Below are 27,387 nucleotides of genomic sequence, written 5' to 3'. Positions count from 1 at the left end.
CTCTTAACCCCTTCTGTGCCCATGACGTGCTGGACTCGTCATGGAGCACAGTCGCGCTGTGCCCACGACGAGTCCAGCACGTCATGAGGCATTCCCTGGGGAATCCCTCTGGTACGGGCACCAGAGGGATTCCCTTTAATTAAAAATAGCCTCGGGAGCTGGGGAAGAGCTTCCCCAGCTCCCGAGGCCCCCTTCCCCTTTCAGTGTAATGACGATCGGCGCACACGTCGCGCCGACGTCATTACACTGAAAGTGAAAGTGAAATGAGCCAAGAGGCTCATTTCAGTTTCACTTTCTACGTGCTCAGGGGGCTATCTCAGCCCCCTGAGCACGTAGAAAGACGGGAGAGGTATCGTTGGAAAGGGGAGGGCGATCCCCAAGCATGGATCCACCCACTAGACACCAGGGAGGGGGGAGCGGCCCCTTGGGCAAGGGCCTTTGCTCCCCCCAAATAACGGCACCATTGAGTCTTTTTGCCCCCCCTGGGGGGCAGATGGGGGCATCAGCCCCCAATTTCCCCCCCTGGGGGGGCAAAAAGCCCACTAGACACCAGGGAATTAAAAAAAATAGGGGTGGGGGCTGCCCAAAACGGACAGGCCCATGCCCCCACCCCACCCCCCATTTACTACAGTCTTTCTGCCCCCCCCCCGGGGGGCAGATGGGGCATTGGCCCCTAATCTGCCCCTTCGGGGGGGCAGAAAGCCCACTAAATACCAGGGATTCGTTTTTAGGTTTTTTTTAGGGTGGGGGCTGCCCGCAACAGGCACGCCAATGCCCCCACCCACCCGCCACCATTACAGTCTTTCTGCCCCCCCTGGGGGGCAGATGGGGCATCAGCCCCCAATCTGCCCCCCTGGGGGGCAAAATGCCCACTAGACACCAGGGAATTAAAAAAAAAAAATAGAGGTGGGGGCTGCCCAAAACAAGCAGGCCCATGCCCCCACCCCACCCCCCAATTACTACAGTCTTTCTGCTCCCCCTGGGGGGCAGATGGGGCATTGGCCCCCAATCTGCCACCTGGGGGCAAAAAGCCCACTAGACACCAGGGAATTAAAAAAAAAAAAAATAGGGGTGGGGGCTGACCAAAACGGCCAGGCCCATGCCCCCACCCCACCCCCCCAATTATTACAGTCTTTCTGCCCCCCCGTGGGGCAGATGGGGCATTGGCCCCTAATCTGCCCCTTCGGTGGGGCAGAAAGCCCACTAAACACCAGGGATTTATTTTTAGATTTTTTTTAGGGTGGGGGCTGCCCGAAACGGGCACGCCAATGCCCCCACCCACCCGCCATCATTACAGCCTTTCTACCCCCCCTGGGGGGCAGATGGGGCATTGGCCCCTAATCTGCCCCTTCGGGGGGGGGGCGGAAAGCCCACTTGACGCCAGGGATTTTTTTCGCGCAATTTTCTTTAGGGTGATGGATTTTATTTAGGGTGGAGGCTGCCCAAAATGGGCACGCCAATGCCCCCACCCCCCACCACCATTACAGCCTTTCTGCCCCCCTCCTGGAGGGCAGATGGGGCAGTAGCCCCCAATCTGCCCCCCCCAGAGGGGCAGAAAGCCCACTATCCACCAGGGATTTTTTGGGCGCAATTGTTTTTAGGGTGTGGGCTGCCCGAAACGGGCACGCCAATGCCCCCACCCTCCCCCCCACAAAAATGACAGTCTTTCTGCCCCCCAGGAGGCAGATGGGAGCTCTAGCCCCCAATCTGGCCCCCCCTGGGGGGCGCAGAAAGCCCACTAGAAACCATGGATTTTTTTGTTTTATTAGTGTAGGGGTAGGGGCTCCCCAAAATGGGCATGACAATACCCCCACCCCACCCCAGAGAAACTCCAGTCTTTCCGCCCCCCGGGAGGGTAGTTGGCGGCAGCAGCCCCTGACCTGCCCCCTGGGGGGGGCAGAAAGCCCACTAGGCGCCAGCGAGTATGCAGGCTTTTTTTATGCGTGGGGGCTGCCCAAAATGGTCATACCAATGCCCCCACCCCCACAAAAAATAGCCACAGTCTTTCTGCCCCTTTAGGGGCATATCGGGATGAAACCCCCTTCTCGATTCCCCCCCAGGGTGGCAGAAAGCCCACTGGGCTCCGGCTTTTTTTTTAGCAATGTGCATACCTGTGGATTGTGGGCCCTAGCGCAGTTGGCACGTAGGCAAACCTAGCAAACCTGTACATTTTTTAAAACTAGACACCGAGGGGAATCCAGGATGCGGTGACTTGACTGGCTCTCACCAGGTTCTGTTACCCAGAATCCATTGCAAACCTAAAAATGTGTCCAAAATAACAAATTTTCCTCTCATTTCTGTGGTGGAAAGTTCTGGAATCTGCGTGGTTCCACAAAATTCCACCCACCCCGCGTTCCCCAAAGTCTTCAGAGAAAAATGGTACCTCACTTGCGTGGGTAGGCCTAGTGCCCGCGTCAGGCAAGGGCCCAAAACCAATTGAGGAGACATCAAAATTACCTATCACAAAACAACCTGGTTTTGCAAAGGGGGTCCCATGAGTTTTTGGCCCCGGGCTTGGCGGCTATCTAGGGAAACCTACTAAACCCACACATTTCTGAAAACTATACACGCGGGGGATTCCAGGGAGGTATGGCTTGCGTGGATCCCCCAACGTTTCCTTACCCAGAATGCCCTGCAAACCTCAAATTTTGGTAGGTTTCCCTAGGTGGCCGCCGAGCAGCGGGCCAAAAACCCAAGTGACCCGCCTTGCAAAACCAGGTCGTTTTGAGATAGGCAGTTTTCATGTCGCCTCACTACGTTGTGGGCCCTTGCCTGTCGCGGGTACTTGGGCCTCCCACACGAGTGAGGCACCGTTTTTATCGGGAGACCCGGGGGAACGCTGGGTGGTAGGAAATTTGTGTCAGCCCGGTGATGCCACAACTTTCCCACACAAAAATGTGTCAAAAAGGTGATTTTTTCAGCTAAATTTGAGGTTTGCAGTGCATTCTGGGTAAGGAAACGTTGGGGGATCCATGCAAGCCATACCTCCCTGGAATCCCCCGCATGTCTAGTTTTCAGAAATGTGTGGGTTTGGTAGGTTTCCCTAGGTGGCCACAGAGCACTGGGCCAAAAACCCAAGTGACCCCCTTTGCAAAACCAGGTCGTTTTGAGACAGGCAATTTTCATGTCGCCTCACTACATTTTGGGCCCTTGCCTGTCGCGGGTACTTTGGCCTCCCACATGAGTGAGGCACCGTTTTTATCGGGAGACCCGGGGGAACGCTGGGTGGTAGGAAATTTGTGTCAGCCCGGTGATGCCACAACTTTCCCATACAAAAATGTGTCAAAAAGGTGATTTTTTCAGCTACATTTGAGGTTTGCAGGGCATTCTGGGTAAAGAAACGTTGGGGGATCCATGCAAGCCATACCTCCCTGGAATCCCCTGGGTGTATAGTTTTCAGAAATGTGTGGGTTTGGTAGTTTTCCCTAGGTGGCCGCCGAGCACCGGGCCAAAAACCCAAGTGACCCCCCTTGCAAAACCATGTCGTTTTGAGACAGGCAATTTTCATGTCGCCTCACATCGTTTTGGGCCCTTGCCTGTCGCGGGTACTTGGGCCTCCCACACGAGTGAGGCACCGTTTTTATCGGGAGACCCGGGGGAACGCTGGGTGGTAGGAAATTTGTGTCAGCCCGGTGATGCCACAACTTTCCCACACAAAAATGTGTGAAAAAGGTGATTTTTTTCAGCTAAAATTGAGGTTTGCAGGGCATTCTGGGTAAGGAAACGTTGGGGGATCTACGCAAGCCATACCTCCCTGGAATCCCCAGGGTGTCTAGTTTTCAGAAATGTGTGGGTTTAGTAGGTTTCCCTAGGTGTCGGCAGAGCTAGGGTTCAAAAACTACAGCTAGGCACTTTGCCAAAAAAAGTTCATTTTTCACTGCAAAATTGAGGTGTGTCCACGATGCGTTTTGCGCCGTTACCTGTCGCGGGCACTAGGCCGACCCACACAAGTGAGGTACCATTTTTCTCGGAAGACTTTGGGGAACACTGGGTGGGTGGAAATTTGGGGATCCAAGTAGATTCCAGAACTTTCCACCACAGAAATATGGGGAAAATGTTTTTTTGGGCAATTTTTGAGGTTTGCAAGGGATTTCTGGGTAACAGAACCTGGTGGGACGCAGTCAAGTCACCCCATCCTGGATTCCCCTTGGTGTCTAGTTTTCAAAAATGTATAGGCTTGCTAGGTTTCCCTAGGTGCCGGCAGAGCTATGGTTCAAAAACTACAGCTAGGCACTTTGCCAAAAAAGGGTCATTTTTCGCTGTGAAATGGAGGTGTGTCCACGTTACGTTTTGCGCCGTTTCCTGTCGCGGGCACTAGGCCGACCCACACAAGTGAGGTACCATTTTTCTCGGAAGACTTTGGGAAACGCGGGGTGGGTGGAAATTTGTGGATCCACGCAGATTCCAGAACTTTCCACCAGAGAAATGTAGGGAAAATGCAGTTTTTTGGGCAATTTTTTAGGTTTGCAAGGGATTCTGGGTAACAGAACCTGGTAGGACGCAGTCAAGTCACCCCATCCTGGATTCCCCTGGGTGTCTAGTTTTCAAAAATGTATAGGCTTGCTAGGTTTCCCTAGGTGCCGGCAGAGCTATGGTTAAAAAACTACAGCTAGGCACTTTGCCAAAAAAGGGTCATTTTTCACAGCGAAATTGAGGTGTGTCCACATTGCGTTTTGCGCCGTTTCCTTTCGCGGGCACTAGGCCGACCCACACAAGTGAGGTACCATTTTTCTCGGAAGACTTTGGGGAACGCGGGGTGGGTGGAAATGTGTGGATCCACGCAGATTCCAGAACTTTCCACCAGAGAAATGTGGGGATAATGTGTTTTTTTTGGCAATTTCTTTAGGTTTGCAAGGGATTCTGGGTAACAGAACCTGGTGGGAGGCAGTCAAGTCACCCCATCCTGGATTCCCATGGGTGTCTAGTTTTCAAAAATGTATAGGTTTGCTAGGTTTCCCTAGGTGCCGGCAGAGCTATGGTTCAAAAACTACAGCTAGGCACTTTGCCAAAAAAGGGTCATTTTTCGCTGTGAAATTGAGGTGTGTCCACGTTACGTTTTGCGCCGTTTCCTGTCGCGGGCACTAGGCCGACCCACACAAGTGAGGTACCATTTTTCTCGGGAGACTTTGGGGAACACTGGGTGGGTGGAAATTTGGGGATCCAAGTAGATTCCAGAGCTTTCCACCACAGAAGTATGGGGAAAATGTGTTTTTTTTGGCAATTTTTGAGGTTTGCAAGGGATTCTGGGTAACAGAACCTGGTGAGACGCAGTCAAGTCACCCCATCCTGGATTCCCCTTGGTGTCTAGTTTTCAAAAATGTATAGGTTTGCTAGGTTTCCCTAGGTGCCGGCAGAGCTAGGGTTAAAAAACTACAGCTAGGCACTTTGCTAAAAAAGGGTAATTTTGCATTGTGAAAATGTGGTGTGTTCACGTTGGGTTTTGAGCCATTTCCTGTCGTGGGCACTATGCCTACCCCTACAAGTGAGGTACCATTTTTATCAGGAGACTTAGGGTTATTCAGATTTGTAAAGGAACTGTTATTACCTATTGACTTTCGATGCATTTCTGCCTTCCAAATGAAAGACATTGTGTAAAAAAGAAGTCATTCTAAAAAATGACTGATAATTCTCATGCTAATATGAGTATTCCCAAATTCGGAAATGTGCAAATATCTACTGTTTCTAAACTCTATATTTTGTTCCCATTTCAGAAATACATAGGTGTCTTTCATACCGATTTTTCCATGTACACATTTTTACAGAATAATTACTATATACCCGGTACATAATAAAAAACCATTGCAAGTTGCCGCTCAGTTTTTGGCTCTGGGTTCATCAGGTTCTTGGTGAACCTACAAGTCCTATATATCCCCACAACCAGTAATGTCCAGCGGATGTAACGGTATATTGCTTTCAAAGAGCTGTCATAATTAGAAGAAGTTACACAAAAGGCGCATTTTTTCAACAAATTTTCAATTTATCCTATATTTAACTGTTAATTTCTATAAAGAAACCTTGATGGATCTACACAAATGACCCCTTGCTGAATTCAGAATTTCGTCTACTTCTCTAAAATGTATAGTTTTCCAGGATCCATTATTGCTTTTGTACCCATTTCTACCATTAACTGGAAGGAGGTCGAAAGCACAAAAAATAGAAAAAATAGGCTATGTCCCAGAAAAATGCCAAAACTGTGTAAAAAATGTTGGGTTTCTGACAAAAGTCTGGTATCCCCTAAAAGCTGGGAAAATTGTGATTTCGGCCCCACAAACCCTTTTTTGATAACACTTGCAGGGAAAAATCCAGATGTTTTCATTTGCAGCCCGTTTTTCCCATTTTCCCCCCAAAAACCTAAATTTTGCTGTATTTTGGCTCATTTCTGTGACCCCTCCAGGGGAATCCACAAACCCTGAGTACCTTCAGAATCCCCATGATGTTGGAAGAAAAGGACGCAAATTTGGCGTGGATACCTTATGTGGTCAAAAAGTTACAGGGGCCTCAGCGCGCACTACCCCAAATAGCCAAAAAAGGGCGTGGCACAGGAGGGGGAAAAGGCCTGGCAGCGAAGGGGTTAAAAAAAACTAACCTCGACCCTGAGTTATGGGGTAACTAACGTCCAGTCTCACTCCTTCCTGGGACCAGCAAAATACTGGAGAAATATGTCAACAAAATTCTCTCAGAATACTTTAAAACCTACTCCCTACTGCATACCTCCCAGACAGGTTTCCATCCTAACCATGGTACGGAAACAGCTCTGTTAGCAGTAGTGGAGGAATCAAGGAAAATCCTCGACCAGGGAGGTGTAGTGGCTGTCATCCTACTTGACCTGAGCTCCGCATTTGATACTATCAACTACAACATCTTATTTGACAGACTTAGAATGGTGGGAGTCTCAGGCAAGTTTCTGGCATAGATCAAGTCTTTCCTGAAGGATAGAGCATTTCAGGTATTCGAGGGCAACTGCACCTCTAAGCGCGTGCCACTAACATGTGGAGTCCCTCAGGGCTCATCATTAAGTCCCACTCTAATGTTTATCTAAAACCTCTTGCAGAGCTAGTCCTCCCGTATGGGATTCAGATCATTACCTACGCGGACGACACGCAGCTAGTGGTAGCGTTAAAACACCAGAAGAATATGCCAGTCAATCTAGAATCCTGTATGGAAACTGTGGACACGAGGATGGACCAGTCTTGTCTTAAGCTCAATGAAGACAAGACTGAGCTAATGATCTTGGGTAACTACCCCATCGCCTCAGCTGGATTGAACTGGCCTAACTGTCTTGTCCCTCCGCCAGCCCCAAAAGATCAGATCAAAAGTTAGGGAGTCTGGTCGGATAAGTCCCTTAATTTCAAATGCCAAGCAGGCAAGTTAGCCGACTCCTGTTTAGGTATCATCAGATTGCTGCGAAAAATTCTCCCACTTCTCCCCACACCCGCTTGAAGAGTGGTGGTCCAGGCATTGGTGCTCTCCCGTCTGGACTACGGGAACTCCCTTTACCTTGGCACCACAAAGTCTACCACAATGAAACTACAGGTTGAGCACAATTGAGCATCCAGGCTGCTTCATATCACACCCTATTCGCATTCGGCCAAGCCGGTGCTAAAATAAACTGCACTGGCTCCCAATAAATGAACGGATAAGGTTTAAATCATTGAACATAGCACAAAAAACGCTCTGGGCGATCGGTCCAAAGATAAACCATTCCCCTATGGCCTTCCATCGTCCTTCAAGATGCCTCCGGTCGGCCAGTCTGTTTTTGGCAGCAGTACCTAAAATTAAGAGAGCTCGCTCAGGGGGTTGCACCTTCTCTTACAATGCCGCCAGACTATGGAACACTCTCCCCATCCAGCTACGCTCAACTGCCCACCACCGCTCCTTCCGGAAGCAGCTGAAGACCTGGCTCTTCCAGAATCTGCCTTAACCATCCAACCTTCATTTGCTTGTTGCTGCTAGCGTTGGGATGCCTAAGGGGAGCCATGCGCTTAACAAATGCTAATTAATAATAATAATAAAAATATAGGTATATTGAGTGGGTATCAGGAAACATTAACATCTACTAAGTAATCAGTCATAGATTTGGGCATCATGTTCAGATATGTGTATCTTTGTTGCATCATATTCATACATTACATTCCTAAGTTGTTATGTGCAAAATAATTAAGCAGATAATAGGCACACGTGTCAATTCAGCCTGGTATCCTTGACACCAGTGTTGACAAAATCAAATGTGTATGTCATTTACTGAGGACATAAATATCAGATATGCTTGCTTACCCATGACATCTATCGGTGACACATACCTACGATAGGCCTCTTTATGAGTGACTGATACATAGTTTCATTGCTTTCCAATTTGTGCAGAAGACATGCATAGACCATTACAGGTCGATATGGATGATGACTTACTAGGCTATGTCGGATGTATGACATTACAACGCGTGTCATTACAACGCGTGCAGTTACATCGCATGCGTTACAACGCATGCGATGTTACAACGCTATGCCATTACAACGCAAGTCTTTACATCGACTTGCACTAGATGGCGTGCTAACATTAGAAAAGTGTAATTTACTATTCCAACTCCAGTCCACGTAACAGTAGGGAAGGTGTTGGGATAGTAAACTACACTATTTGTAATGTTAGCACGCCATCTAGCGCAAGTCGATGTAAAGACTTGCGTTGTAATGGCATTGCGTTGTAACATTGCATGCGTTGTAACGCATGCGATGTAAAAGCTGCGCATGGTAAAAACGGCGTTGTAATGGCTGTTCCCCGGCTATGTCATCTGTCTCATGTGGGAGGCCAGTTTACATGGCAGCGCATCAGAGCAACAATTAAAAAGTTGGCAGCAGGCCAATGAGAGACTGGAAATACAGGATGTGCTATGATGACAATAGAAGGATGGTTTTGTGTGCTTTGTATGTTTTGCATGTTTTGTATGAGGCCCTTTCATCGTCATATGTCCTTTGTAGAAGCAATGTCATGCAGGCATGTACAGACTACAGAGAATGACAGTGGTGAGCAGGAGAATATAGGTTGATCATCTCTCTAGTGTATATGTGGGACAGATGTAGCTGTGGTACCTACCTGGCTGATTGACAAGCATGTGTGTTTGAACCAGTTGTGGTTGAGGCCCTACCACAAGCAGAGGTGCATCTGCTGCTGCAATTGCCTGCAAGGCCTTAGAGAACACAAGTGGCTAAAATTGATTCCAGCATTCCTTCCATCACTTTGTTGTCTGTTGCTTGCAATGCAGCATGCACCAGGAGTGCACAAGTCAACCTAAGTATTTCTTGCTTTGTGAGGACATGTGTTAAGGGGAGCAAGTTATGTGTCACTGCATCTGTTGGATTTAGGCCCATGTAGGACGGTAGAGATTTCTGCTGTTTAGGGACATGGTCATATGAGTACGGAGTCAAAGTATATGTTTAATATAAAGGTCTGTTGGCCTTACCTGGCCTGATGATGGTTTTCCTGGAACAGACAGTAATACAGCAGGTCAGGGCGCATGGTGGAGGAGGTATATTCATTCAGACAGGGAGAGAAAAACGCATGATCTGGGTCTTCTACCAGTTAAATCCTTTGCCACTGGTGTCTTGGCAAACTCATCCTTCACACTTTTTAGGTCTCGCCTGAGCCAGCGCATGCGCTGGTCTGGCGAGACTTATTGAGAGGGCTCCGAAAAGTGCTGCCAGCATAGAGCTACAGTGCATGTGCGCGGGCGCGCGCGCCGTGCTTTACTGCAATTACTTTCACTTTCGCGGCCGCACGGCCGCTTTGATGTTTGATCGTGATCGCGATCACTTTAACTTTCGCGGCCGCACGGCCGCTTTGCATAGCCAATAGGTCTCGCTTTTTGGGACGTTATCTGTATTTAGTTTTGCAACTGTTGCATGGCTAAACACTTATAAGGTCCCAAATGCGAGACCTATTGGCTATGCCAATGCTTGTTTCTTTATGTTAACCATGGCGCGCATCTCCACTGCCAAAGCATTCACTTCGCGGGTGACCTGCTGCTACATTGCCACCTTCCTTGCTCTACTGAGAGTGGTGGAGGTAGACCATCTTCTTACCACTAATGCTCAACAACAAAGTCGACCATAATATCGGTCTTGAGTGGAATGGTCTACTCTGTATGCTGCATTCATTGGTTGATTTCAGGCTCCAACACACCAAACAGCACAAGGGGAGAGGGTAGAGCCCTTGTTGGGGGCTGTTTTATATCCTTTGCTTGGCGATTATCCTCTGATTTGTGCTTACATCCACAAGTGTTGCCTATTTCCTATACTCCTTAATGCAAAGTTCAACATAGCAAAGACAGAAAACTCTGCCTACACACCTCAGAAAGGTCAACTGTGCATTTAATGATTAGTAAATGTATGACCTTTTATGTTGGTGAAGGGAGAAACATACACGTACTCCTGGGCAGAGTTCTGTGCCCCATGTTTGATACACTTAAATGTATGCCAAACCGTATGCAAAATTCTATACACACTTACATTTCGTCACTGAGATTTAGATTTCTGACTTGGGCCCCCATAGTTTCCCTAGGTCAGTGATTCTTAGATGTCATTGAAAATAATCAGTTTATTGGTATTAGAGCTATTCAGCTTGCTATAAAGGACTACCAGCGGCTTCACATTCAAAGTGAACATCATTGGTGCAAGAGTAGAACCTGAGGGGGTGAGCTGAATGAAAGTGACTAAATAGAAAGAGGCAAACCATACCGCAAGCCTACCGCCATAACCTATCCTCAATCTCAACCTTTCAGTGACAATGGTGTAGTCAGTTAAATCAAACATGGCTGACAGAATAACAGAATCATCATCAAATGGTAGGCCCATTTTGCAATCACAGCCATAAATTGGCTTTATTTAAGGCTTTCTGGAATTCATAGAGTTTCTGGTTGACATACATGGGTTTACTACCGTGGATTTTCCACCACACTTGTGGCACAATGTGCAGCAGTAAACCCCGTGCAAAGGATGGGAAGTGGACAGATCAAGGAGTGATTAGCCTCACAAGGTTATACAATGTGAACCCAGGGACCAAGTAACTTGACATGCCCATTAGTTTCCCTGGAAACCTATGCCTGAGCAGCTCTCCACAAGCACCAATGGGAATATTAATGTATTTGCAAAAGTGGTAAATCGCTACCATGACTGCAGCTTACCACTCTTTGTGAATTCGTCCCAGTGACTCGTGGAATCAGGAACACAGAAGCTGTCTCCAAACCTCACAGCGGCAGTCGGAGTGCTAACAGTCAAACCAGAAGTGAAATTGCTTATCTTCCAGAAAATGTTTCTCAGTCAACAACTTTGGTAAATGAACCATGTCGCAATACTATTTCAACTTACTTAAACAGTGCAAGAAGGTGTTACTTGGGATAGTTGTGTGAAGGTCAATTTTCAAGTCTGTATTACAGACAGCAATAGCTGTTTCGCCATGTAATAAAAGAAAGCACTTATAAATATAGAGGAACTTTCTGTCAGGCCTTTTCATCCATTGATCTGGTCAACTGTTATTCACATCTTGCAAGCACCTACCACAGCATACTGGATTGGGCCACTGGCAGCCCGCGTCAGCGATTGGCTCATTTGCACTGTCTGCGATGCCATTCCGGCTGATCACATATGCATATCCGGCTAAAAATAAGCACGTCAGTACCTGGGATAGAGTAACAATGTGCTACTATGTTAATGCTTTTTTCTTTCGGTACTTTATTTTTTTGAGCTTTTGCGGTCTGCTGTCAAAAACACTTTTTAAATAACACAATATATATAGTGGGTTTGGGTCAGCAACTTGCACATGATTTGAGGGCTTTCCCGGCTATCTCATCTCACTGATCTTGATTCAATGGCTTTTCACCATATTTTAGTTTTTGGCCCATCCCCTACAGCACAACTTCTTTACCATTAGTTTGATTCGGTAAGTTGTATCCTTCCACTCCTGACATGAGGGAACTAGTTTTTTATTTTTTATTTTTGCACTCCAATGGAGTGCATGATTTCCTTGATTTCACCAATCTACTCATTCCACATCACATCTCTGTCTCCAGCATTATCTCTAGAAAGTTGAACTCATCTACTACTTTCCAACACTCCCCTTTCCCTACTGTTGGCTATTCTAAATGTACTTTAAAAAGAAAATGCTTGAGAAAGGGCCCAGCAGTTGCACAGTGCCACTGGTCAATCTGCTATTTTTCTCTTTGGGCATCATTGTGTGCATGTTTTTTTTTTTTAAATCATCGTTCTAGAACGATTGTTGGTCGTCTTGGAACCATACATTAAAGTGTAAAATAAAGTGCCAAAACAACTGACAGTGCAGACTACAGAAATATACACATTGCTGGACATCTTGGAAGGATTTCCTCATGAAAAACACTCAACGTTAACTGCCCATGCATGTGCAAACACGCACATGCACCCTGACCTACTGGTGGTCATTTTCGATTTTTTTTTGTTTCCCATTGCCAATGGAAACAAGCATTTGTCAAAGTGAATCGCTCGGAATTTCTGCTGAAATTTAAGGCTTACTTGGTTTCAGAATGCTTGTTTAATTTTTTCTATCACCGTTGAGTGTTTAAACTATGTCTTCAGTCTAGAGAACTTCTAAATAAATGCCACCTATTCCTTGAGCAAACAAGAATTGTATTTTCCTGTGGTGTGTGATAAAACCAAAACGCAGATTCTATTCTCTAACTAAATACACTGCCCTAGTATGAAAGAAGATTCTTTTTAGTTTTAAGCATTGTTGTGCTAGCATATGGTCACCACGTTTAGGTGGTAGAATGTATTTTTTTTAGGTATATGCATGCAAAAAATAAACACTTTGCTAAGGCCTTGTCAATGCTTGTTTTTAATAAAGATGCAACTTGACAAACTTTTGAAGCATAGTGAAATACTTGCAGTTCTAGTGCAATATGTGTTAATTTAAGCTATGTAGGGCAAAGAAGAGTGAGATATTGTTTCAATTTATCCACAGTTAGATTCTCCTGAGCTGGGCATTCATGTTGTGCTTCATATCCCAACCAAATCCATCAGTTCCTCAACATCTTACTTCAAAAATGTTAACATCTGATTTTGTACGTCTGTGAATACATTATATATAGAAATAAACATATATTTATACATACATACAAGCACGTTATGATTGACGTTTGTAGGTGGCCCCATCAGTTTCATGTGGGGTCTAAGGTGTGCCCCCCTAAAATTCACATTTAGAAACACCACTGGAGATGGAAAGAAGCTGGCTCACACAGTCAAGTCAAGAAGATCCTTCTCCCACCTCGCAGCCAAGACCTGGAACACCCTCCCACTGAGCTTACGACAGACCTAAGACCTGCTGACCTTCAGGAGGCTACTCAAGACCTGGCTGTTTGACCAGTATCACCCCCCCCCCCCAGCCACTTGAGACCCTCGCGGGTATGTAGTGCGCTCTACAAATGACTGATTGATTGATTGATTGATTGATTGATTGATTGATTGAAGAATATTCATAAATGGCAGGGACAGTAAAGGCATTTATCAGTCTTGTGGCAGAAGCTGTCACGAGCAAAGCAGCCCAAGAATTTGAAAGAGGCTAAAATACACAAGAGCAGACTGAGAACACGATGCCAATGCTGGAGCCATGATTCTGGGTTGAAATCAAAGCACAGTAGTTCCCTTGAATAAAGAAAGTATGTATTTCACTTCCACATATTTGGGTAATAGACAATGGTATATACTGAACCATCAGTAGTATAATCTCTAGTAGGCGCTAATAGGCAAATATAAGGATAAACAAGAAGGTGCTTCATAAAACGGTGCAGTGCTGGTGATCAGTGACAGAAGTAAAAAAGTGTGTTGTGATAGGACAAATATGGTGTTGAGTGTGATAGAATTACATTCATCAAACCACTGACTATTTTCATGTATGAAGAATACATTATTTCAACCAATAGACGATATTCAACAATATCTATTTGAAATAGGTACATCAGTAACTTAGTGGGGCCATGTGAAGCTAACAATCAATAAACAAACAGGCATGGTGGGCATCAAAGAGAAGTGGTGAAATCCTGGATAGAGCCACAGCCCCGCAGCCTAATGCTGGTGAGTCACATGAAACTGAAGTACTACATGCTGCATGAGTCGTACATGGTCAAATAGACTGAGGTAAGGTATAATGTGGTATAACATATTGCATGTGTGTAAAGGTAAACATAAACAATGGGCTACAACTACATAAGCTCAAGCATTAGTTTCAATGCGATACACATGTATAAGGATAGAACTTATACAATGCTTATTGGAGTAACAAACTATGTAACTCATAATAAATCAAGTATTGACAATCATGGATGGGGGAGGAGAGCTCCTGCAACAATGCTTGAGAGGCGTCTTTTCGAACTATTCATAAAATACGTGGTTGAAGCTTCAACCCAGGTAACTAATAATAGGCAAGTATTTCTTAAAGCATTCTTAAATGTTGCATCGTGGAAACTGCCAACAGAAGCATGCAAACTAACCCAGTATTGTCAATAAACAAAACACTAAGTCACTTTGTGATCTAAAACAATGAATTTGCAAAAGACCGCATTAGTAGTGAGGTTAAAACATAAGAAAAATGATAGCCTGATGCCATCAAGTGGATGCAGAGAAAACCTCACCGATGCTGTTGTCCCTTCCATGATAATGCCAGTTCAGGACGCATGCATGCAGGGGTCTTCATTTAGCTGGAGAACTCCCACTGCTAAAAGCTTGGTAAAAACCAAATGCACCACAGAACTTGCCATAAAATTGCTGTATCAAACTGGTGATGGTTCCCTATACACCATTGTCTGCTATCCATTCTTTTGGAAGTGAAATACATATTTACTTTAGCCACTGTGGTTTGATTTCATTTACTTACCCAGGTTCAGCGGGTCTTCTCCGCTAAGGGGGGAGGAGCATCGCCCCACTGCTCTTTCAGCAGTGCACACAGGAAAAATAAAATGATAATAAAACAATTTTATTATCATTTTATTTTTCTTCACTGTCACGGAGCTGAGTGTTGGGGGCGGGGCCATCCTGACAGGGAGTCAGGAGTGGTGAGCACTAAGCGCACATTTCGGTTTGGCCGGCAGTCTTAGGACGGCCAAACCGAAATGCGCACTCAGCCTTTCTCCAACTCGAGCTGTGTTGCACAGCGGGTAGAGAACATGCACAGGCTCCCAGTCTCTTTCTGAGCACCAAAACAGGCTGCTTAGACTAATTCTGGCGCTGCTCTCATACTGGTAATTCGATTACCAGCATGAGAGCAGCGTCCGAATTGGGCATAGGGTGTCTGGGAGCCTGTGTATGGCTGCTGGGAGTCGAGAGGAGCAGAGGAGGAGAAGACCACTGAGGCAGCAGCCAGCAGGTTAGTAATATATTTTCCTTATTCTTCTCCCCCATGTAATGTTTAGAGTGCTGGCGTTCTAGTCCGCCAGCCAGAACTGTACCTACGTCATCCGCAGGGGAGAACCCGCATGTGGGGGTCATCTCCCGATACAGCAAAGCAGTGTGTGTGACCATTCTTTCTGAGGCCCCCAATTACAAATAGAGCAGGCATACCTGCGTAGTCCACTCATAGGGTCAGCACAATGGTGATGAGGGGGGCCGTGACCTTTGCCTCGTCGCCCCTTCTGCCTTGACTGGCTCAGTGCGCATCCTCTGCCGCGCCGAAAAGTTGCGACCGCCACGGTGCCTGGGTCGTCGCTGGTGTGGGGTCGCAACCCCGTGGGTGAGTGCTGCCTGCTGGGATGTCCCACTGCACTGGGGAAGCTCCCCATCGATCTCTGGCACCTGCCCTGCTCCCCCGATGTGCTGCTCTGCTGCCATGCTGTCTCCGCGAGGGTGGTGCGCAGCGGTGGGACGGCTGCCACGCCCCGCCAGGAAACAAAGACGAGCCCCTGACACAGCGTGCACGCGCGAGGAGCGTGTTGTCAGGCTGATGAGAGGCTGAGAATGAGCGCGTGTGCCCCAGCACGAGAGGAGTGCTACTGGGGAGGTAGCGTGGACCCTGAAAGCAGGCCTCCAGCAGCACTGGGCCCAAGAAGGACAAAAAAAAAAGGAAACAGAAAGAGAAAACACCTCAACACTGAGGAAAAGGGGGAGGAACAGAAACACAGAAATACAGACTGGCAAGTGAGGGATAAGGCCCAGTAGCAGAGTGGAAAGCCAAGTGCCCACATACAGACTAAGTCAAAGAAGAGGCACAGAGCACTGGTGGGGCTGAGAAGGAAACTCAAGGCAGTGGGAGCACAGGCAGTGCGCAGACAAGAGGGCGCACAACCAGAGAGGAGACACCAGGGAAAAGTGACAAGACACGGATCGCTACACATATAAAGTGGACAAGGACAGAAGAGAGGAGGAAGACCCCCCCCCCCCCAGGAAATATGGGTGACAAGGACCAAGCACAGGCACCACATAGAATCCCAGTCCAACATGCACTTACTGGGGTATTGCCGCCCTTCAGCGAATTAGAAGATCCGTCCACAGCATCCCAGAGGTGGAAGATATGGATAGAGCGCCTGAATACCTACTTCATAGACACCAGGGAGACCGACGGAGGGCTGAAGTGGCTACTTCTCCACTATGCCATATACAAAATATTCTAGCTGTTTAAACATTTGCCGAATACAGGTCTTGGCACAGATTACGACGCCGCGGTGGCAGCATTAGACGAGCACTTGGTTTCCCAACTTAACCCTGATTTTGAACGGTTCAAGTTGCGCCAGGCCCGCCAGAGGGAAGGGGAGTCGATTGATGCATTCTACGCTCGCCTGCGCTAATTGGCCAGTACGTGCACGGAGGACGATCAACCAAAGGAGATCAGAGCCCAGCTCATCCAAGGGTGCTGAGACAAGACGCTCCGAGGCCTCATCCTGCACCAGCCAAAAATCGCCTTGGAAGACATACTCATACTAGCAAGGACCCAAGATCTATCGGCAGCTATGGCCAATGAGATGGACCAAGCCCTGACAAGGCCGCAAGGAAGACAGGAGACCATCAAAACGGAGTGGGCTGACGCACTCCGAACGAGACCGCGGAGTGACACACCCTGGAAGACAAAGCCTGATGTGTCCAAGGCACGGTGCGGGTACTGTGGGCATGAACCACATGCAGTGAAAGACTGCCCTGCGCAAGGAAAGACCTGCGCTAATTGTGGGATCCCTAACCACTTTGTAGCAGTGTGCAGGAGGAGAAATCGAGGCCGAGACACCCGAGAGCAGAGACCACCATGCCGAGCTGTACGTCAACTGTCCCTAACTGACTCCGGACAGAAGGAGGAGCCACCAAGGATGAGCCGAAGGTATCAAGGGCCGGAGGATTCATCCACCAAGGAGGATGAGGGAGAAATATATCTGATCTCGTTTACACGGGGGATCAAACGCCGCAGAAGACCTCAATCCACCTGCATGGTGAAAATCGCAGGATCAGAAGTGAAGGCAAATATTGACACAGGGGCGTTGGTAAATGTAATGGGCCTCCAGCAATACAGACACCTCCGACCCCGACCACCGATCACCCCGTCACGCACCAAGATATTTGCCTGTGGGAGCAACACCCCTCTGCCACTGAGGGGTAAAATATCCGTCCCGATCAGCTCAAATGACCAGCAGGTCACAACCATTATACACGTAATAGACTGGGAAGCGGACACCCTAATCAGCAGTCACACAGCAGAAGACCTGGGCCTAGTGTCTTTCGCCAGGAGCGTCCAAGCACACCAGGTCGATGAGATCCTCGACCAGTTCCCGGAACCCTTCCAAAGGCTCGGACGCATCAAGTGAGATCTTATCAGGTTACACATCGACAAGTCCATCACACCAGTCATGCTGCGACACCGGCGAGTCCCTTTTTCACTTAAGGCCCTTGGTGTAAAATGAACTAGAAAATCTTGAGAAGCAAGGAGTAATCGAGAAGGTTTCGGGACTGGCGCCGTGGGTGTCCCCAATGGTGATAGCAGAAAAGCTCAAGTAGCCAGGGGCCATACGCCTCTGTATCGATATGAGGTTGGCCAGCCGGGCCATTAAAAAGGAGCGCCATATTACGCCAACAATGGATGACATAATTGCAGATGTCAACGGATTGAGGTGGTTTTCAAAAATCGACCTGAACGTAGGGTACCACCAACTGCCTCTTGCAGAAGGAAGCCGCTACACTACAATGTTTAGTACCCAACTAGGGTTGCGTCGTTACAAACGGCTGAACTTCTGGATATCCTCAGCGGTGGAGGTATTCCAGAACACTATCCGCAAAATGCTGGAGTAATAAACATCAGTGATGACATCCTGATCCACTCTGCCACGGCAGCTGACCATCACATACATCTGAAGAGCACATTGCGTCGCCTCAGTGAACATGGTGCGACACTTCACCGAGAGAATTGTCAATTCCTCCAACCATCGTTGGAGTTCTTTGGGTACGTGTTCAGCCAGGAGGGAATCCAAGTGGATCCCAAAAAGTCACAAGCCATCCGAAGCACTCCAGCCCCAACCACACCTACTGAAGTGAGGAGCTTCCTTGGCATGGCCACTTATTGTGGGAGGTTAATCCCCGATCTTGCCACCCATGCCGAGTTGTTGAGGGTGCTCATGAAGCCTGACGTCAAATGGCACTGGGGACCCCGGGAAGAAGAGGCTTTTCAGAGCGTCAAGGACGCGTCACTGGGAGAATCTATCCTCGCCTATTTCGATCCAGCAAAGCGGACAAAACTACTGGTAGATGTCAGTCCCGTCGGGCTGGGGGCGGTGCTTGCCCAGGAACAGGAGCCAGGTCAGTGGGCAGCCTTATCGTTTGCCAGTAAGTCGCTGACCCCCACTGAAGCAATGTATGCCCAAATCGAGCGAGAGGTGTTAGAACTAGGGGTCTCTAGTAGGCAGAGGTAGGTACCTTTGATCAAATAGGGACCCTTGTTTCTAACTCAGGGAAAGGGGATTACACTACTGAATAACCCCCGCTCACCCCCTTGGTAGCTTGGCACGAGCAGACAGGCTTATCTCAGAGGCAGTGTGTTAAGCATTTGTGAACACATACAGCAATACAGTGAAAACACAACAGATGGACACCACACAGGTTTTTATAAAAATAAGTATTCTTTATATAGACTTAATAAAAGACCACAAATGACAAAAATCCACAATACTGTACTCAAAATTGACTTGGATGCGTAACGCATAATAAACAAAAGGCTTGCAGCGTTGGAGATGCGTCGGTTCCTTGCTTCGGGTGAAACGATGCGTCACGCCTCAATGCTTACGCAGAGTAGGGGATGCGTCTTGATCCTTACCGGAGAGGAGGTGATGCGTAGATTCTCGTACTGCAGCCCGGTTGCGATGCGACAAGATGGCGCTGCGATAATCCAGTGCGATGCGATAAGATGGCGCCCTTGATGTGACGATGTTGAGACGATGCTGGCACGCCCTGGCAGCCTTGCGGCGACTTTGTACTTTGGAGCCGCGACAGGCTCTGCGACACGCTTCTCCGGTGATGCGACGGTGACCCTCACGCTTGCGATGCGCTTCTCCGGTGATGCGACAGCGGACAGTTACAATAAAGGCACGCTTCTGGGAGATGCGGTGGCGGCACGCTTCTCCGGCAATGCGATGACTACAGCTGCGGCGGCGACATGCTTCTTGTTGCGTCGCGCTTCCAGCTCCAAGCGACACGCAGGTTTCTGCAGATAGAATTCCCATCAAGGAAATTCAGAGGGGAACTGGTGGTGAAGTCTGTTGTACCTGAGACTTCAGCAGGAGGCAAGCACAAGTTCAAGCCCTAGGAGAAATATTCTGCAAGATGATGAAGCACACACAAAAGTTCCTTCTCCTCTCCTTGGTACTGAAGACACCACTGAAGGCCAACCTAGCAACACAGCACACTGGCAAGGGGGCAGGCGTTTCTTCTTGTTGTTCCAGAAGTGATCTAAAGTTCTGGGGTCAGGGTCCCCCCTTTTATACTCATATTCTCTTTGTTCTCTGAAGGCAGAGAGGCCTTTGCCTAGTCCAAACCAGTTCTGGTCAGTCCTGGAGCACTCCGTTTTCATGACTCCTTCTTTCCTTTCACAGTGCAGGGCAGAGACATCAGACGCACCACAGGAGGTGGAGCCAGCATTGTGGAGGGAAGGCACAGCCCTGTTCAGGTCCCAGGTGCAACTCCTCCCACCCATCTACATGCAAATCTCTCTATTCAGCCCTGTGCTGACTCCCCTGTCTCCTTGAATCCCCCAGCCCCTGTCCCTCAAACTCCAGACAAGGAATACACAACCTAGCAGTGGCAGGCTTGGATAGTGAGGCAAGGAAATACCTACTTTCTAAAAGTGGTATTTTCAAACACAGAATGTTAAAACAAACTTCACTAAAAGATGTATTTTATCATTCTGAGTTCAGGCATGCTAAACTCGAATTTCTACCTAGTTCCCTGAGTCAGTTAGGATTATAAGATGTAATAATCAAACTGCCCATTCTGGCCTATGGGGAACAGGTAGCCTTGCAATAGTGAAAAACGAAAATGGCTGTAATTCACTATTAGGACATGCCACACACACCAGGGCATGTCATACCTTATACTTACAATGCACCCTGCCCTTGGGCCTAACTTAGGGGTGTCTGATATGAAGATAAGGGAAGGTTTAGGGACTGGCAAGGGGGTGCACTTGGTCAGTCAACATGGCAGTCAGAGACTGCACACAGGCTCTGCAGTGGCAGGCCTGAGACACACTTTACAATCTGCTTCTGTGGGTGGCACAACCAGTGCTGCAAGCCCACCAGCAGCATTTGATAAACAAGCCCTGGGCACACTGTACTAGGGTCTGACAAGTAAATCAAATAACCCAATCATGGAGTCACTAATTAATACATCAATTTACACAAGAGAGCATATGCACTTTAGCACTGATCAGCAGTGGTAAAGTGCCCAGAGTCATAAAACCAACAAAAACAAGTCAGACAAAATACCCTGCAAAAAGGGCCAAGTCCAAAAGGTGTCGTGTCGTTCACTATAAAGTGGTCCTGCAACCATTTCCACCTGTACCTGACGGGCCAGCCATTCACCGTGGTCACCGACCATCAGCCTCTGGTCCCCCTCTTTAAGGGGACAGCCCCTCATCCACCTTGAATGAGCGATGGGCGATACAACTCCAGCCGTACCAGATGGATGTGGTGTACCGGCCTGGGGCGAAGAACCCTGCATAGTTTCTGTCCTGACACCCAGCACCAAAATAAGAAGGGGACGACCCTGGGTCAGAGCAATACATAAACATGATCTCAGCGGTGGCGTGCCCCCAGGCAATGACGCTCGAGGAAAATTAAGGAAGCCGCCAAGCAAGACACTATATACACACGGACTCTCCAAGCGGTCCAAGAAGGGTCATGGAGGAACTACCTCCAACCAACTAACACATGGGCGCCAGAAGACCGAGAAGAGCAGATGAAGATTTGGAGGGTGAGGAGTGAGCTGGGTGCTACGGCAGATGGAATACTCCTGAGAGGCTCGAGGCTGGTAATACCGAAAACTCTGAGGCACCAAGCAACCCAGCTGGCCCACGGAGGCCACCAAGGCATGACAAAAATGAAAGCGAGGATGAGGGAAAAGGTCTGGTTTCCATAACTCAGGGTAATGCTTGAAGACCTGGTACGCCGGTGCCCAGCCTGCCAGATAACCAGCGCTCCTGAGAGGCCGACCCCCGTATCACCCAAGAGGCCTGCACTCTACCATGGTCGAAGATAGGCATGGATTTTGGGAGTTTCCCAGGAGGAAAACTCAGGCTCGTCCTTGTGGATGCATTCTCTAAATATCCCATCATGGAACCAGTCCTGTCAACCGCTTTTGCACATGAGGCCCCGGTCCTGGAGAAGGTGTTTACCACAGTCGGGTTTCCCCTGGAGATCCAGAGCAACAATGGGCCCCCCCCTTCCACGGGGCTGAGTTTGCCGCTTTCCTCTGTCGTGACACCGTGACACCGCCGTGTCACGCCTCAATGGCTCCAGGCTAACGGGGACGTAGAGCATTTCATGAGGACCCTGAACAAAATACTGCACATTGCAAGTGTGGAACTAGCAGATCTGGAACGGCGTCTCCACGAGTTCCTCAGGGAATACTGGAGCACCCCACACAGCACCACGTAACGGAGTCCGTGGTCCCTTATGTTCAACCGTCCTCTGAGGGACCTGATCCCCACGTCCAGGGTGGACACCACTGCCGCTGGACGTCCGGGAACCCAAGCGAGGCGAGAGCGACAGAACCATCGAGCAAGCATTCGACGCCACGCTGCACCCAGGTCACTTCGACCCGATGCCACAGTCATACTCAAAGACCGCCGGCTGGGGGGAAAGTTCCGGACTACCCATGAACCAGGCACCTGGACCGTTGTTGCCAACAATGGAACTATGGTGACGGCTCGAAAAGGGAGCGAGGAAATCTTGCGCAACATTTCCTTGTTCAAAGAGGTCCAGACTGAGTCTTCCGAATCCGGCCTTAAAGTCCCGCTGAGCCCGAGCAGGAACGGACAGAGCCAGGAAGAAGACGGAGACAACGTGCTGGAACCTACTCCCCCAAGCCCGCTAACTCCCGGTTTGCCTCCAAATGGGCTTTGGGCCAGTGAACCACCCCTACGAAGCCAACCTCATCGGTACAGCTTACGACCCAACCCTCGCCCTGGCCAACATCTTCAGGATTTTGCATGTTCAGACTCTAAAGACTGATGCAATCGAACTGTGTATGTTAACTGGACTTTTAGAAGTTTTGTTTCAAGAACCAAGTTGGAAAGGGATTTAATGTTTAGAGTGCTGTCCTTCTAGTCCTCCAGCCGGAACTGTACCCACGTCATCCGCAGGCCAGGCGTGACCTGCGGGGTTACTATAAAAGGGGAGAGCCCGCATGTGGGGTCAACTCCGGATACAGCAAAGCAGTGTGTGTGTCCATTCTTTCCGAGGCCCCCAATTACAAATGGAGCAGGCCTTCCTGCGTAGTCCACTCATAGGGCCAGCACACCCCGCACTGCCTCCCCAGTTGCCGCCGATGCCCAGGTTCCCAGGAATACCGGGTTGCCCCTAGTTAGGCTTTCTGATTCCGAGTTGGTCGTTGTCTACTGACTGAATATAAACACTTGTATGCATAGGGATCTTAATTCTGAGTTGGATGGTATTTACCAGACCTAGTAATGTCTAGATGTGTTAAAGAACTTCACTAAAAACAGCCATAATTTCAAAGGAGAAAACAATACGCTATTTACCGTGACATGCAGATTTTGCTGCATTAGGCACGAAAATCTGCATGTTAGTCTCCTAAAATAGGTGCTACCTAACATGTAGGGCCAATTTAGAATCCCCATGGTGTTGGATTTTATTGGGTGTAACAAATACAACCTACACCTCTGACACACTCAGGAACTGGGCCTTAAGGGTTTATTAAGCCCTTGGTGGGGCAGTAACCTGTTCTGCGAGGAAAGTGAGGAGATGTACCACGCTGTGGCAGACTACAGCCCCCATATTTAGAGATCTCTGCTTGTCTGGTGGAGATCTCTCTAAGTTGCGCTGGTGCAACGTTCAAGGAGCTCCCACAACAAAGTTTGTTTGTCAAAAAAAAACTCCCAAAGCAGGAGTTTGTTTTTGAAAAACAAAAAAATACATGTTCTGACACATGGGAGTTTTCATCCAACATATTTATTTCACTGTTTAAGTCTGCGGTCCAACAAAGGGAAAAAGTATATAAAGAACGTCTGAAGTACCTATCCGTCAGTCCAAGATTTGCACCGGCAGAACCAGTGGAAGTTTTGAAGGTTGAGAGAATGGAATTTTTTCCGACTCTACATAGGGTGGGTGAAACGGGAAATTTGCTTGCAAGCTATTTTGCCATATTTGTGGCCGAGTACTGTGTCTGTAGAACTTTAAATAAGGCCCTAAATTTAGACAGTGCAGAAAGATCGGCCAGGATAATAGACAAATTGCATGGGCAAAAAATGTCTTATCTGAAAAAGAAAAATTCTCCCTTCCAAATGGGTCTGCCCTGATTCACCTACAGCAGTCTGACATTCCTAAGTCCTGTTCTGTGCTTCACAAAATCATATAAACAAATAAATATGTAAATACATTTTTTTCATACATAAGGTGTATTTGTTACTACAAATTATTTAACAGAATAGTCATGAACATCATAAGAGAATGTTCATACAGCTGTATCTGTAAGTATTGTGAGAGTTAAATGGCATTTTTTCGAGTGAGATAATGTATTACACTTACCTCTTCCATCTCTGAGAACAATTTCCTTACTGTTGGTAATCCATCTGTAGCAAGGAAAGTGGTATTCATAAGAGGGTGCTTCCACGGATACATATTTACAGTACCAGTCATTTTCTAGCCATCTGGCCGACTTCTCAAGTTTCAACAGCTGAATCTCTCCAAGGTCTCCGGATGTAGTTACTTTATACGAGTCCACCTGTGAATACATACTTTGCTTTATAACTGCAATGTCACCCAAACAAAAACCTTAACATAAACAAAAGTAAGATCACTTGTTCTACCAAACTGATAGTTAAATATTTAAAAACTGTAAAGAGAATGACTGCGTGAGGACATATTAAAGCATATATGTAGCGAGAGAGCTAGAGGATACATAACTGGTTCCAATTTTGGAATACCATGCATAATAGTAATTTCAGAATACCATGAATTGATTGAGGGGGCACCAAAATAAATCACGAGTGTTTGACCTGGCGTCCGTGGCGTGGTTTCCCTTGACTTTTTTCCCTCTGACCTTCTGTTTTGCTGCCTTTAGGATTCTGGGCACTTTACCACTGCTGACCAGTGCTAAAGTGTAGGTGCTTTTTCCCTAAAACATGGCAACATAGGCTTATCCACAATTGGCATATTTAATTTACTTAAAATTCCCTAGTAAAGTGCACTCCATGTGCACAGGGCTTGTACATTAAATGCTAATAGTGGGCCTGTGGCACTGATTGCTTTTTAATACACATACTTTACCCCGAAGGTAGGCCCTAGACAGATCCAAGGGCAGAGCGCAGTGTAATAACAAAATTGGAAATGTACTTTTACGTTTTACATGTCTAGGTAGTGAAAACTCTTACATATGTTTTTCACTACTGCAAGGCCTATCTTGCCCATAGGTTAGAATTGGGATTACCTTTCTCCATTTTATAAGTGTGATTTCCATTTGGGACAAGGTAGACATCTCGAGTTTCGTGTCTCTGAACTCATAATTTAACATCACAACTTAAGGTGAAGTTGGATTTTAAATTGTAAGTCTGAAAATGCCACATTTAGAAAGTTGTCTTTTTCTTACTTTAACCATTCCGTGCCTCTGCCTGTCTCTGATACACATCTGGGTTGGGTGACAGCTCGGCTTTGTGCATTCCTTCTGAGAGCTGAGGTGAATCATTCAGATCCTGATGGCCCATAATCAGGCTGATTGGCCTTACTGAGCTAGATGGGAGGGAAGAGCTGACACTTGCACCTGAATAGGGCTATGCCTGACCCCACACAAAGAGCAGCCAGGGCAGGAAGGGCAAGAACTTGTATCTTCCCCACTTCAAAGACACAACTGGGTATAGGTACTGGTCCCCTGACACCACCAATTCAGCACACTCTGGACCTGACAACACTCTGCCAGGAATAAGGACTGCTGTGTTGCTCAAAGGACTGACACTCTGCTGGATTCTCTGGACTCCTGCTCTGCTGTGCCTGCCCTGTTACCCCTTGCATGGTGGTAATAAGGACTTGACCTGAATCTCTACATCCCCAGAACCAAGTGACTCACAGGGCTTGCTGGCGTGCCTCCTATTTCGAAGTCTCAGGAACATCAAAGACTTCCTTCAGCAGCATCTGGACTGTGAGCCCTGCGTTGCCAAGTTGTGTCAATCTAGTCCTGGGCCTTTGGAAGTGGGTTTCTTGGCTGTTTTCCTGCAACATCCATGCATCGCCTGCTTTGGGCCAGTCAAAACCGACGCATTCACCTTTGATGCCAAAGCATAGCCACTTCGAGGACTCCACGGCATTGACAGTGCTGCTCAATGACAACCCATACCTTTCATTGCCCAGGGCTTGCGACGACACAGAACCTGACTGCACAACTTGGAACCGACACATCGTCTACAATCCTTTGGATCTACGATGACGCACCGCCTCATCCGCTCCTCGACGCTGCTCCTTGACATCAATGCTTTTGTTTTATGAAGGTACTGTTTCAGCTGGGCCTGCGTGGCTTCTGTATCCGACCGAGCTCCATCGCAGTTGGCTTGACTTTTCAGAATTCACCCGGTCTAGCTTGACCAGCTAGCCCCGGTTGGTGCTTTATGACTAAGCACTATAACTCAAAATATTCTTTAAAAATTACTTATTGTTTTTTTGTCGATTTGGGCATTTTGTTCATTAAATTAAGCTCTGTTTTTTAAACCTGGTGTGAATTATCTTTGTGTGGTGTTTTTGACAGTTTTACTGTATTGTGTTGCACAAATACTTTACACTTTGCCTATTACGTTAAGCCTGCCTGCTCTATGCCAAGCTACCAGAGGATGAGCACAGGTTAGTTTAGGGGAGTGTATCTGACTTACCCTGACTAGAGTGGTGGTCCCCAACTTGAACAGGGTGCATTCCTCTGCCAACTAGAGACCCCATTTCTAATTCTGGTGTTCAGCGGTGAGGATAGAACTTGTGTTTGTGCAGTGCCTTACAGTTTTGGTGTACACTACCATCCAAATATAAGACCAATTTAAATCAATTGGCTCTGATCCAAATTGGCATTTTTTACCTACTCTCCTTGATTTGCTTTTTTTTAAATTCTTGATTCTCCCTGACTGCCATTTTTGCTTTTTCCTAACACAAAGTCTCTGATTGGAGGTCCCGTAACTGCATCTGCAAACATGGAATTTGAGTTGGCCAAACTGGAGAAATACACTCTGGCCTGGCTCAAGGATTTTTGCAAGGCGTTTGAGATTCCTACCAAAGGCTTCACCATGAAAGTGGAGCTGCAAAAGGTGCTGAGGGCCTGAATAGAAGCAAGGCATGCAGCACATGAGACCACCAGGAAGGAAGAGGATGAGGAGATAGAGGATGAAAAGAAACTGGACCAGGATTCAGTGGAGAATCTGGGACAGCCTGTGGGACAGGGAGCCAACAATCTGCAAGGAGAGATGGTTCCCCTGTGGGCAGGGAGCAGCATTTCATCCAAAGGCCTGTCCTCAGAGGAGCTGGAGGACAGGAGGGAGGAGAGAAAGTTTAGATAGGAGCTGGTCAAGCTCAAATGTGAGGGGGAAAAAAAGGATGCCGTGGAGGAGGAGAAGAAGAAAAAGAGACTGGCCATGGAGAAGGAGGAAAAGAAAACAAAGTTGGCCATGGAGGAGTGCAAAATGATGCTGGCTCAGGAACTGAG

General features: G+C 47.7%; 1 protein-coding gene across 2 annotated transcripts in view; it reads right to left on the bottom strand.

The window, feature by feature from the left end:
* LOC146867160 (polyunsaturated fatty acid 5-lipoxygenase-like) overlaps positions 1–27,387 on the bottom strand; it is an 854,256-nt gene that overhangs the window by 785,613 nt on the left and 41,256 nt on the right. For both annotated transcript variants that reach the window (XM_085603708.1, XM_085603710.1), the window contains exon 2: positions 24,243–24,438. In XM_085603708.1, coding sequence (XP_085459834.1) covers positions 24,243–24,438 — 196 coding nt within the window. The remainder of the gene's footprint in view (positions 1–24,242; positions 24,439–27,387) is intronic.

The sequence above is a fragment of the Triturus cristatus genome, chromosome 1_2, assembly GCF_964204655.1.
Source record: "Triturus cristatus chromosome 1_2, aTriCri1.1, whole genome shotgun sequence".
Lineage (NCBI taxonomy): Eukaryota > Metazoa > Chordata > Amphibia > Caudata > Salamandridae > Triturus > Triturus cristatus.
The sequence above is the reverse complement of the archived record's forward strand: the minus strand, read 5'-3'. Positions and strand labels throughout refer to the sequence as shown.